Here is a 14,279-nt window from a genome sequence, read left to right as displayed (position 1 = left end):
TGACAATTACCTGGTGTATTAGATAGCTCTTCATAAATCACTGGGTTGTGTTAGCTGTTGTACTCATTGTCATCATCATGATCATCATATGGCTTAAATCAACAATCATATTGTTCTCACCTGATTCTCATTGCCCGGGCTCAGAGAAGCAGTTCTTTTACTCCATGTGGAATTGCCTGGGTCTGCAGTTGCCTGGGAGACTGATTTTGGACTGAAAGCTCACCTAGACCTAGGGGCCTAAATCCCTGTCTTACCCTTTTTTGAGAGTCTCCATGTGATGTAGGCTTGTCTCAGCAAAGCAGCAGTGCCCTACCCTCAGTACTCAAACAGCAACCATTCTGCTATGTTCTGTTGCTTACAGGAAGTCACTGGTCTGGCCCAGATCTAAGTGAGCAAAGAATCCTTGTTTTGATAGGAAAAAGTTTGCACTGCAGAAGAGCATTTTATTTCAGCCATTTTGGGAAATCACTTTTGCCACATTTTATAAAACAAGTGTAAAGCAGCTCCTTGTGTGTACATGTGAAAAAATATCCAAGATACGTTGCTAAAGGAGAAAAACTACATGTATAACAATCTGTGTAATATATTAATCTTAGAAAGTAGAGGAGTAAATATATTTATATTTTTGGATATTTTAAAAGTCTCCAAAAATTAATCGCAGTGAGCACCTATTGTTGCTGCAAATTAGGTGAATAGAGGATATTGTTAGAGGCATCTCATTGTTTATCTTATTATACATTTTTAAAACATTTTGAATCTTCAGGTTAATAACATTGAATTTTAAAAGTGTTAGCTTCATGTTGTTTTTCTGGAAACTGTGTTTTACTCTAGTTCATCTTAGAATTTGGAAGGTCAGCAATTAAAGAAATTCTAGATGGCACTTAGTCCCATCATCTATATTAATTAAAATAAGAATTCAAATGATGGATTTCTGAACATGTGGTCATCCAGCTTATGTATGTAAATTTATTTCCAAGACAGTGAATTCTGTTAGTTAACAATTTTAAAACACCCCAACAAAAGTCCTTGATTTTGTTAAGTCAGCTATCTTTATACAGTTACCTGAATCAGGCTAAATATGCTATTAATAATTCCAACGCTGTTTCTCTTTTTAGATTACTGTGTCATGCTATGAAGGATCATATAGTTCGTGTGGCAAATGAAGCTGAGTTTATTTTGAACAGACAAAGAGCTGAAGATGTACATAAACATGCAGAGTTTGAGGTAAGGTTTGAGGAATAAATTAAATTGTACTCTTACAAGCCAGCAATCACCCATCTGTAACCTTACATAGGAATTTGTTTTTAAAGAAAAACATCTCATCAAAGTCATTTCAGGTTCTCTTTTAAAAAGATTTGGTAAAATGGCAGAATTTTAGTTTATTTCTATCTCATTTAAAACATGAAGCAAGCTTCCTGCCCTGTGCTTAACCACTTGGTAGGCTGAAGAAGTTGTTCTGTCTTTAAGAGTGAAGTTAGGGGCTGGCCTTAAGCGCTGGCATTCCATATGTGCACTGGTTTGAGACCTGGCTGCTGCACTTCCACTTCCAATCCAGCTCTCTGCTATGGCCTGGGAAAGCAGTAGAGGATGGCCAAAGTCCTTTGGCCCCTGCACCTGCGTGGGAGACCTGGAAGAAGTTCCTGGCTCCTGGCTTCAGATCAGCACAGCTCCGGCCGTTGTGGCCAATTGGAGTGTGAACCCTCAGATGGAAGACCTCTCTCTCTCTCTCTCAGCCTCTCTTCTCTCTGTGTAACTCTGACTTTCAAATAAATAAAGAGTTGGACAGGAAGAGAGAGAGACAGAGAACTTTTAAAGGCCTTCCTTCCGTTGGTTCACCTCCCAAATGGCTGCTACGGCTGGCGCGCTGCGCCGATCCAAAGCCAGGAACCAGGTGCTTCCTCCTGGTTTCTGATGCGGGTGCAGGGCCCAAGCACTTGGGCCATCCTCCACTGCCTTCCCGGGCCACAGCAGAGAGCTGGACTGGAAGAGGAGCAACCGGGACAGAACTGGCGCCCCAACCGGGACTAGAACCCGGAGTACCGGCGCCACAGGCGGAGGACTAGCCTAGTGAGCTGCGGCGCCGGCCCTCAAATAAATAATCTTTTAAAAAAAAAGTAAGTCAAATAAAATTTTATAATATAATGACGTTAGTAATTTTTAAGCTAGCAGAGGTTTATACACTACTCAAAAGAGTACATCATAGAGTTTTATGAGCAAACCCACCTAGAATTCAACAAATCTTCTAATTTTAATGTTTTATATATAGCTGTTACTCATGTATTTCAATTCATTTAATTTACAAGATAAATAACATTTAAGAAATATTAGGATGCCCTGGTGTTTGGCTTAGGTTGGACTCTTGGTGGGCATGGAAGTAGCAACTACCAGTTTATTCTCCTGATGCCACAAGCTAACAAGTGTGGTGTGACCAAAATCAGAGCCCAGGATTCCAGTTTTGATGAGGTTTTTATCTCAGTAAAGCAGCTCTCTGAGTCACAGAAGTTGATGGACTAGGTTTAGTGATCTCTGACCTTGCTTGCTAAAAAGCATGGGATGGAAATAGCTACTGTGGCTCTCATGCGAGTAACCTCTGCTTCATTTGGTCAGAAGAGACAGCAGACACTTGCCTTGTGGAATTGCAGCAACCTTATTTTGAAATAGTAACTGATAAATATATAGTGACAATTGATGGTTTATCAAAGTGAAGTTTTGATTTGCTAACAACAAAAAACATTGGATATTAATCAGAGTATATTGCAGTAATTTGGATGACAAGAAAAAATTGAGCTATCTGTCCTTTGAAAAATATATTTGAGTATAAGACATGTCAGAACTCAACAAAATAAGAATATTCAATTAACTTTCAACTTCTGTAAGTCAATAAGATTTAGGATCTTAACTGAATTCCCTGCAGAATCAATTTTGAGACAATAATATTTCCACTCAGAAAATCAGGATATTTTGTGGAGATATAAGTAGATCAAGATTTGTCATGTGAAAATATTTAAAATGTGTTTTCAAACAGCTGGATATCAAGTGTAAGTTTTAAGTCATAATTAACCAATGACAATGTTTCTCAACTTCCTTATTGTCATTGCACCTTCAAGGAGTCTTTTTCAACACTTTTTTCCTAATTTTTCCCCAACCTCAGTGAAATTTTAATACCACCTCCATTGCTGCACAGCTGTTTGCCTAGTGTACATTCATCTGTGCTTTATATATTAAAAAAGGAATTTTTTTTTCACAACCACCCTGACACCAATTTTACTATCCCTGGGATGAGACTACTCCCATTGTAGATGTGCAGCTAGGGAAGATATTTTCAAGTGAACATAAAGACTTAGTGTGTTTTAGATTAAATATACATAATATATAATATTAATGTAAATCTAACTGTATGAGTAAATACTTATGGTTGTACATTTTTGGCCCAAATAATTACATTTGTTCTTTTTAAGATAGAGCTAGACAAGTATTAGTAAATACATTGATGATGATGATGTGTGTGTGTGTGTTTACCAAACACATCACTTTTTTTATTTTTTTCATTGTGAGGCAGCAGTTTAGTAAGGTAGTAAAGGGGTCCAGGTTTCTCCTTCCCCTCATCTTCTTCCTTCTCTTCCAGGACAGAGGGTAATAAGAAAAATTTCTTCCCAAGTTACACATCACTTTTAAATTGTAAAAGATTTCACACAAGTCATGACATTTTACTGACTTCTTTTAAAATAAAAAAGACTTATTTTATTTATTTTGAAAGTCAGAGTTGCAGAGACAGAGGGAAACAGAGAGAGAGAGAAAGAGAGAGAGATCTTCAGTCTACTGGTTTACTCCCCAGATGGCCACAACAGCCAGTGGTAGGCCAGGCCAAAGCCAGGAGCTTATCTGGGTCTCCCATGTGGGTATCAGGGGCCCAAACACTTGGGCCATCCTCTGCAGCTTTTCCCATGCCATTAACTGGGAGCTGCATCAGAAGTGGAGCATGCAGGACACAAAGCAGCTCCCATATAGGATGCTTCTATTGCAGGCACTGACTTTACCCACTATGCTACAACACCAGTCCCTTACTAAGACTTTTTGATGAATTTCTCTCTCCTACACATAAGCCTGTAATTAAGGGAAAAGGTATATTTAATTTGAAATGGATACTTCACAATTAAGGTTTTTTTAGCTAACTAATTGTTAAGGAAGAAAAATGAAAATTTAATTTTACTCTCCAATGAACTAATGAAATATTAACCTCATTACTGAGGCAGATCATTGTACTAATTGGTGATTCCCTGTACAAAAAGATAAATTGGAAAATGAATTAATCCTTCTTAGATTACTGTAGGGTTACTTCTCCAGACAAGAAGACTTGTAGTAGTAATATATATATCAAGAGACAGAGGAAATACAGTCAATTGCCTTACATAAAATAGATTTTTTATTGTAGCAGTGAATGAGAATGAGTTATATGTATTTTCTTAGATGTATGAGCCTTTTTCTTCTATTTATATGACTTATATAACAACCTTGCTCATGTAAAAGTTTACAGTCAGGCCAATCTGCATAAAAATTACTATACAAAAAGACCCCCAACTTAAGATAAAGGGGATGAGGAGCCAGCATTGTGGCACAGCAGGTTATGTTGCCACTTGTGATGCCAGTGTCCCGTATCAGAGTGCAGGTTCCAGTCCTAGCTGTTCCACTTCCAGTCCAGCCCCTGCTACTGTGCCTTGCAAGGAAGCAGAAGATGTCCCAACTACTTGGAATCCTGCCACCCATGTGGGAGACCAGGTTGGAGTTCCTGGCTCCTGGTCTTGGCCTGGCCCAGACCTGACTGGGATTGAACCAGCAGATGGAAAAGCTCTCTCCAACAACCCCTTTCTCTCTTTGTCACTTTGCCTTTCAAATAAATAAACAAATCCTTTTTTAAAAAAATTAGACATATCCTCTTCGTGTTCATAATGACCCTTTTTGATACGTGAAGAGATGCATTGATTAGCTGTGTTGCTAACACCAGAGAGCATGAGTACAGTTAGCTAACATGACAAACTGCTTGTCATTGAGAAAGAGAAAACAAGAATCAGGGAGTATTCTCATGAGATCCTTTGAACACATTAAATTTTAGAGTTGGGAGGTATCATCAAGGAAATCTTGTCTAGGGTCCTCATTTTACGTATATGAAACTGAGTACAATGAGGAAAATGGAGCTTACATAAAGTATGAATTGGGAGCCAGCCTTATAGCCTAGCAGGTTTAGTCTCTGCTTGTGATGCCGACATCACATATGGGTGCTGGTTTGAGACCCAGCTGCTCCACATCTGATCCAGCTCCTTGCCAATGCGCATGAGAAAGCAGTGGAAGATGGCCCAAGTGCTTGGACCCCTGCACCCATGTGGGAGACCCAGAAGAGGCCCCATGCTCCTAGCTTCAGCCTGCTCCAGCCCCAGCCATTGCAGCCATTTGGGGAGTTAACCAGCAAATGGAATATCTCTATCTATCTATCTATCTATCTAAATATTTCTCTCTCTTTGTCTCTCCTTCTCTCTATAACTCTACCTTTCAAAAAAAAAAGAAAGTATGAATTAAAATCTGGGTTTTTTAAATTCATAAATGACCACTTTTTCTTCTCTTTTTCTTCTCTGCCACATTGCCATTCACGTAATGGAAAACTAAATTAAATGTTTTTGGTTTGTATGTGCTTGTCAGGAACATACCTCTTATTTTAAATGAGACTTTGGTTAATATAAGTAGATTTACATATTTAGTGAACCATTTGTGTTTTTATAATTACTTTTTTGGAATACATTAAAGTCAAATTTCCAGAATTGGTAGGAATCATAAAAGTATTTCATTACTTTACTTAACGTTATCCAAATAATGTATTTTTTAAAGAGCACTTTTACCAGTTTGAAAAGTGACTATGCATTTTTTAGACTAGATTATCAGAAAATTAAAATGTCTGAGTTTTAAAAAGTGAATTATTACTATTACTCTTTAAGGCTAGGTACCATTATTATACACAGTAAAAGAAAAAAAAAAGTTCATCATTAAGTTCATTATTCTGCATTGTTTGTATTTCTTTATAGTCACAGTGTGCCCAGTATGCTGCTGATAGGAGAGAGGAGGAGAAGATGTGTGACCATCTCATCAGTGCTGCTAAACACCGAGATCACGTAACAGCGAATCAGCTGAAACAGAAGATTCTCAACATTCTCACAAATAAACACGGGGCTTGGGGAGCAGTTTCTCATAGGTGAGTTGTAATAAATTAGAAACAAACAATAACTCATAGGTTAATTATATTCAGTAGTAAAACTGTGGGTATAAGTTTAAAACTTTATAAAATTTGCTATAAAATATAAAAAATTTTTAAATGTAATGGTTACAGTCTTCACGAGAATGACTTGGAATAAAATCTGAATATTTTATAGTAGATCCAATGGAAGTTATTTCTAACTTATAGTAATATATAAAATAATACAAAAATTTTTAGACAAATATTCTAGACTATTATGTCATAAATATCATGAATGCTAGGTATAAGAAGTGGCTCTTTTCATCTTTCAGGGCCAACTCTTTCTACTTGTTAAATTTGTATCATTCTTAGTTTTTCTAAGATATAAGCAATAATATAAGCATTTACTGTGGAGTATGTTCTTTTTATGTTTTCTTGTGTAGTTTTTTTATTCAGACTTAGGAGAAATTTTCATCTCAAATTGAAGTATTTATGATATTATAATAAAAATAAAACCAAAATTGGTTGCTTTGAATTACAAATGTTTTACTAAAGTTTTGTGGGCATAAAATTGATTTTTTTTCCTCTGCAAATGAAGTTTTCCTTCTCAAAAACTATTATTGAAGTAGGAAATTTCTTCATTTTTATTTACTCATTTTATTGAAGAAAACAAAACCTTTTAAAGTTTTTATTAAACCTCTGTCTGTCAAAGTTTGAGGGTTGCTTAAATATAGACAGAACACTACTATGAATTTTGCCAGAAATAAATCTGTTGGTTAGAGCAGTTCATCTAGAATATGACCAGGATAGTGTTTTATTATGTATCCTTGGATAATAAGTATAAGATAGATTTAACAAAATGATACTGTTTGCATTTAAGTTAAAAATTATGTCATTTTAAAGAAAGTTTAATTCAGAATAGCTTTAAATTTATAAAACGAAATTTGTAAAGTAGTACAAAGAGTTTCCATATGCCTCACACCCAGATTCCCCTGTTGTTACCATCTCATCTTAGTGTGTTTGTCACAGTAAGCCACACTCATCTTCCTGTATTTTTTAATCCAAACTCCCTCTATCCCTACCAGTGCTCCCAGCCTGCAGTAATCACCATTTTGTTTTCAGACTGAATTTATGGTATTTGTTTTTTTTATTTCACTTAACATGATATCCATCAGTTCCATCCATTTTGCTGCAAATGACAGAATTTTATTCTTTTTGTGTCTGAAAAGTATTCCATTAGTGTGTGTGTGTGTGTGTATGTGTGTATCACATTTTCTTTATCCATTCATCTGATGATGGACACCTTGATTCATTCCATATTTTGGCTATTGTGAATGGTGCTGATATAAACATGGTGCTGTGGATATCTCTTTGATACAATGTGTTCATATATTTTGAGTATATATTTATTTATTAGAAAAGGCAGAATGATAGATAGATTAGGAGACAGCTGCCCTCTACTGGTTCACTCCCCCAGTGCCCACAACAGCCAGGGCTGGGACAGGCCAAAGCCAGAAACTCCATCATGGATTGCCCACTTGGGTGGCAGGGGATCAAGTACTTGAGCCATTATCTACTACTTTGCCAAGCGCATTAGTAGGAAGCTAGATTAGAAACAGAGCAGCCAGGACTGGAACCAGCACTCTGGTATGGTTGGCCAGCATGGTAAGCAGTAGGTTAACCTCCTGCACCACCAAGATAACATTAAAACTAATTTTGATAAAAATAATCTCTGATAAAAATAACTTAATAATTATTATTGAAATCTCTTTCTTAAATGTATGGTTTATTAGCTATGCAGTCTTGAACAAATGACTTCATTGCTCTGATGATCAAATTTACTCATCTAGGAAAAGAGTTGAATAGTTCCTATTTAAATGGCAAAATAGGAGCCGGCGCCTTGGCTCCCTTGGTTAATCCTCCGACTACAACACCGGCATCCCATATGGGCGCTGGGTTCTAGTCTCAGTTGCTCCTCTTCAAGTCCAGCTCTCTGCTGTGGCCCAGGAGGGCAGTGGAGGATGGCCCAAGTTCTTGGGCGCCTGCACCTGCGTTGGAGACCAGGGAGAGTCACCTGGCTCCTGGCTTCAGATCGGCATAGCACCAGCGGAGGAGGCCATTTGGGCAGTGAACCAACTGTCCTCTTTTGTCCCTGAACCAACTCTGTCCTCTCTGTCTATAACTCTACCTGTCAAATAAAAAAATAAATATAAAAAAGATAAATGGCAAAATAAAGTGTTTTATGAAAATGCATAACATAATGTCTGATACATAATAGATATCCAGTATTTGTCTGTTTTTAACTAGGTCCACTCCTCTCAAAAAAAAATTTTTTTAAAGAATTTCCATGCCATTTAATTATCCTTTAACTAGCAATACGTAGCTATAATTCATCGATTTTCTTCATCAGCAGATAACTGTTGAACTCCTACTTGTGCTAACATAGCTGTGAGCAGACTTGCTCCCTATGCTACTGAAGTTTGTATTCTAGTAGAAGAGACTGCTTATAGATAAATAAACATAGACATGAAAAATATAAATACAAATTGTGACAAATACTAGGAAAGAAAAGTACAAGATATTTGAAGGAGTATGTGTAAAAGAGGAGCTTTATTTTAGATTAGACAATTAGGGTAGGCTTCTTTTAACATACTCTGTTTAGACTAAGAGCTGAAAAGAAGAATCAGGGATCACCAGATTGTAAACCAGTCAACAGAGAAGTGTTACAAAGACTCTCATCTTAAAAATTAGTAAACAGAAAGGAGCTTAGTGAACAATGGAGATAGTGGCTTGAAATGCAGCTAGAGAGTGACATATGTACCAGATAATAGTCTTTTAGATCATGTCAAGCATTTCTGATTTATCCCAAGTGTCATAAAAAGCAATGAAGAATTATGAACAGAAGAATAATGCAACCTGATTTATGTTTTAAAAAGCTTGTCCTGGCTACAATATGATGACATATACTGAGGCAAATAGAAAAGTATACTCCACCCTATTTATAGCCAAGCTCAAAAGGTCACCTCCTTCTATAATATTCCCTTACTTAGCTATATTTTCTAATCCCGATTCCTTATGTTTTGTTGTTATTACCTTTATTGAAATGACCTATGATATATCATTGTTTTATAGCCATGTGGTCTCCCTCAATAGACTTATAACTTCCTAACTATAGAGATTGAATACTAAATATTTTTATTTCCCTGTTATTAAATTAATGTTAAATCTGAAGGAATTTAAGGCTTGGTTTTTAACACAAAAATCCACTTTATAAGTATCTTTTGACTCAATGGTGCTTTCGGCTCTAATGTATTTTAGCATTTGAGCTAATATAAATGACCTTTTATTCTGCCTTGAAGAAAGACCATAATTTGAGAATTAATAAAGTATACAGTTCAAGATTCAGTGCTGCTAAATGGTGCTCATTGTGTATAAGTTTTGTCCTTTATTTTAGTTTTTTGATTCATACTCATATTCCTGTTTGCTTTAAACTACATAAGCCATAATAACCTAAAGTAAAATCAACAGATTTTAATAGGACCTTAACTTTCAGAGGCCTGTGTGTGAATCTGCTTTTTTTTCAATCTCAATTTTTATTGTTTTTTGGGTAAGCATCTTCCACTGCCCTTCCCAGGCCATTAGCAGAGAGCTGGATCGAAAATAGAGCAGCTGGGAAATAAATCAGGATCTATATGGGATGCTGGCAGTACAGGCAGCAATTTTACCCATTATAACATAACACTAGCCTCAGTTCCACACTTCTAAAACAGGAGTTCTGGTTTTATTATAAGTAACATAAGAAACCCATTATAAACACAAAATAGTTACTTAAAAGGACATAAATGTTTGAAGAAAAGGGAAACATGCCTGTTTCCCTTTTCTTCAAACATTTGAAGAAAAAACAGTAGTCTTTTCTGACAGGAACAAACTGCAATGTCGTTCTTGGTGATATATTTTTAAATCCATTTTAATTTTGTCACATTCTCTTTCATGTGGCTGCTGGAAAATCCAATCTCAATTGTTTATAGGACCAACACACACTCCAAGGTTAGGCAGAGATTCTAATAATTTCACTGGGATAAGACCTAGAATCCCCATTTCAGTCTGAGCTCTAAAGAGATTCTTGATCTGTGCTTGAAGTTAGGTCTCTTTCTGCCAAAAGGAGATATTAGTTTCTATATTGAGGCAAGGAACCATGGCAGGTAGTGTGTAGTCATATATATTCCTGCCATATCATCGGGAATAATGTGCCCCATCAGATTTAGGAAACCCTTCTTATGTGCCTTCCCAGCCTTGGAATAAACTACCTAGAACATGGTTACTTCAGTCTCCTCATTTCCTAAAAAACCTCCATATCATCCTCTCCTAGGACAGTTCAGCCACATCTGCTGGAAAGACAAAGAGAATCTCGTGTCTTGTAGATTCAACATCTTCTTGTGCTGGAATGGTTGTCAGTGGGTGGCACTGGAATTTTTCCTATGTTTCTTATCTGTTTGGATTCCTTAACCCAACCCTTTGAGCACTCATCCTAAGACATCTGTCATATTCAAAGGTACCATAACCATGAAACTATTTTTCTTTTGTGGTTATTTGAACCTTTGACTTCCAACTCACCATGTTCTGAGCTTGCTAATTTTATTGCTCTAATGGGAAGAAAACATAAATCTGAAGTTAGGTAGAATCATTATGAATTACTAATTAAATAGATAGGGAAGGATTAAGGCTCTTGCCCAAGTTGCTGCCATCATTCACTGGGTAAATGGTAGTGTTGTTCTTGAAATTGAAAAACACAGAAGGGACTGGTAGAGATGGGTTATCACATTGATTTGCTGTGACTGTGGCATGTTTTAGTGGAAATGCCTACAAGGGATTTGGAAATACAATTCCATATGACAAATCACTAATAACCTTCTCAGACATCTCCAGAACTTTTTTTTTTTTTTACTCCCAACAAATTTTATCTCTCTGATTCTCACAGTAAAGGGCATCCAGGAAAACATTCCTGATTTGCTTCTTTCCTTCAGCCCTGCCTCTCCCTATATGACCCACATACACTAATCTCCATTGGCATTCTGGCCAGCAATATATCTAGAGTGTTTTCTGTCTTCCTCCAAGCCCTGAAAATTGATAAAAGATAAATTCTTCCCAGGATGTGTTTTGCTATTTGTATTCACCAAGGCAAAGGAAGCAAAGGTAGTAAGATACAAGTAAGAAAATGGCTGAAGTGATAGGAAGTATAGTTAGTATATGATAGCTAAGGAAGATAAGCAAAGAAGAAAGGAGTTGATGGGCAGAAAGTAAAGGGGTCAAGAAAACAAGTATCAGAGTGCTGAAAGAATGGAAAGTTGTACCATGTATAAATTTAAGATTTCAAAAATATGAGTGTACTTCAAAATTTGTATAAAATGGAATTAAATGATCAATTTATTTTGTTGCAGAAAATTTCCAAATCCATGCATAGAAAGGGGTCTTCAAAAAGTTCATTAAGTACATGTTATGAAAAAACTATGTGTAGATTTTAGATTTTCTATGCCAAAATAAGCTTATTTTCTAATTCCATTTTCAGTGAACTTTTTAAAAAATTTCTTTTAAATTTTTATATACTTTGACAGTGTGGCAGTGAGATAGAGAAGAAAGACAAAAATAGACATTTAGGGAAATAGAGAATTCCCACCTACTTTTTCACTCCCCAAATGTTCACAACAGCCCAAAGTAAGCCAGGTCAAATCCAGGTGCTGGGAACTTAATCCAGGTTTCCCACGTGGGTGGCACAGACCCAGAAACTTGAGCCATCACCATTGCCTCCTAGCATCTACATTAACAGGAAGCTATAACTGATACATAGAGAACAGACTTGAACCCAGATATTGCAGTATGGAACACAGGCATCCTAACTGGTTTCTTAATTGCTAGGTTGAGTATGCCCACCTAGATAAATCCAGAAGGTGATTATGAAAGTGATTAAGTGGAGGGGAGTAGAAGATCATGGCATTCAAGAGGTCAAGAAACCAAAAGGACAGAATCTTATATTTGGCAAGTAGTTTGAATTACCCAAATCATTCTAATATGGTTGACTCCCAATTGGCTGCAATGGCCAGGGCTGGGCAAACTAAAGCCAGGAGCCCAGAGCTTCATCCAGATCATCCACGTGGGTGAGAGGGCCCAAGCACTCTTGCCATCTTCTTCTTTCTCAGGCACATTAGCAGGGAGTTGGGTCAGATTTGGAGCAACCAGGATTCGAACCTGCACCCAAATAGGATGTTGGTGTTGCATGCAGCGGCTTTAACTGCCACAGCACAACAACCTTCAGTTAATAAGAGGAACAGCTTGGCAGGTTGATAGGGAAGGACCCCAAATGAGAAGAAGTGGTCATGCCTGATTCTCCAAGAACTATAAAGGAAACCCAAAGTTCATTTCCCTTAAAACAAAATGTTATGCAGGTGCAAATGAAAAGGAGTAGAAAGTACATTATAGACTTTAAAAGCCTGTCAAAATTCATTTTTCGTAATAAGATGTTAATACAAATCACACTGGTAAGAGCAATGATTTAAAAGACCTGGATGATGAAGATCAATAGTGCGTGTACAGGTCAGGACCAGAAATGTCAGTTATTTGGATGTGAGGTGATCCATCTGAAACCCCTGTGGCCCAATTGATTGTCAGTATTATCTTTGCTGCTTTTTCCCTAAAATATATAGATTGTGGGCAGGGGAATTGGGATGATTATTTTAATAAGTCTCTCAGAAGTAAGATACTTTGTGAAAAGCATGATATATACATCTAGAATTATATAAAACATGCAAATAATAATAATAGGGAAAATCAATATCCATATTTAAAATAACAAATGTCACAAATAGTAAATTGCTTTCTCAGCCCCCAAAAAGTAGTTTACCTAGATTTAAAATGAAAAATGAGATTTTTGGTTTTCTACTTCAATGAAATTTTCCCTTTGCTTACAAATATCATGCAATTTAAAATTTTTGACCATTTACAACACTTGACTGAATTTAAAATAATGTTCTCAGAGCTGTTGTCCTTTATTTGGTCATTAATTAAAATATTCATTTACCAAACTATAGGAAACCTGAAATAATATGTGCAATTTAGCTACATTTTTGAAAGCAATGAAAAAGCATTTTAAAAGTTTTCAGAATTTGAATTCCAACAATTTTCTCTACGAATATATTTTTGTATATTTGCATATATCTTTGTTTATAAATGAAATGAATAAATTAATTTATAGTGATATTACTCTATATTGTATGCACACTGAAACTGTATGCATTATATTGTGAAGCATTTTTTAATGTTTGTGTTCACAAGTAGAATAGTGTCATTTATTAAGAAAAGGAGTTGCCTGTTTAGCTGGAAAGTGCCATTGCCCTAGAGTGTTGTATTTTGAAGTCATCTGTCATGGATACATTGTAGAGAGAGAAGACTATTTATGTTTATGGCATTTTAAGTAACTGAGTTAAACCCTCTGAAATATAGAGAAATGGCTTGTTTACTGTCATCACTGTTCACTTAATCCTGCGACCTTGACATGATAGCATTCCCATAAATCTCCCTGTGGGTAGTTCAATAAAACAGATGAACATCAAAATGTAATGATTGTTTCAGCTTTAGGAATTAACTATGTGATGGAATAAATATGATCCAGATAGGCCTTAAAACAGAACCATTCTACCAATTCTTTTTTCTAGCAAATAATACTAAGAAATTATTAATTATAATTTATATTCTATTTTCATGGTGTTTCTATTATTTGTCAGATTATTAAAAGGAAAAGAATGAAATAGATATTATAATTTGCAGATAAAAAGCACTTATACATTTTTGGTACACTCAAGGTTATAAAAGTAGCAAAGTTGACTTTTTGCAATGATGTTTTAACATTGCTTTATTTTATATTATGTTTTTATTACATTACATCACTGTTAAGTTTCTCTATATTCACTCTTTAAGTATTTGTGATTAAATTCTTCAAACATAAATTATTAACTCTGGTAGCTTTCTCTTCTGTACTTCTGTAAGCTACTATTTAGGCATCTAGGAG

General features: G+C 35.9%; 1 protein-coding gene across 5 annotated transcripts in view; it reads left to right on the top strand.

The window, feature by feature from the left end:
• Positions 1-14,279, top strand: part of NBEA (neurobeachin) — a 731,002-nt gene that overhangs the window by 420,591 nt on the left and 296,132 nt on the right. For all 5 annotated transcript variants that reach the window (XM_062194378.1, XM_062194375.1, XM_062194377.1 and 2 more), the window contains exons 36-37: positions 1,116-1,224; positions 6,072-6,238. In XM_062194378.1, coding sequence (XP_062050362.1) covers positions 1,116-1,224; positions 6,072-6,238 — 276 coding nt within the window. The remainder of the gene's footprint in view (positions 1-1,115; positions 1,225-6,071; positions 6,239-14,279) is intronic.

The sequence above is a fragment of the Lepus europaeus genome, chromosome 6 (genome assembly GCF_033115175.1).
Source record: "Lepus europaeus isolate LE1 chromosome 6, mLepTim1.pri, whole genome shotgun sequence".
Lineage (NCBI taxonomy): Eukaryota > Metazoa > Chordata > Mammalia > Lagomorpha > Leporidae > Lepus > Lepus europaeus.
The sequence above is the reverse complement of the archived record's forward strand: the minus strand, read 5'-3'. Positions and strand labels throughout refer to the sequence as shown.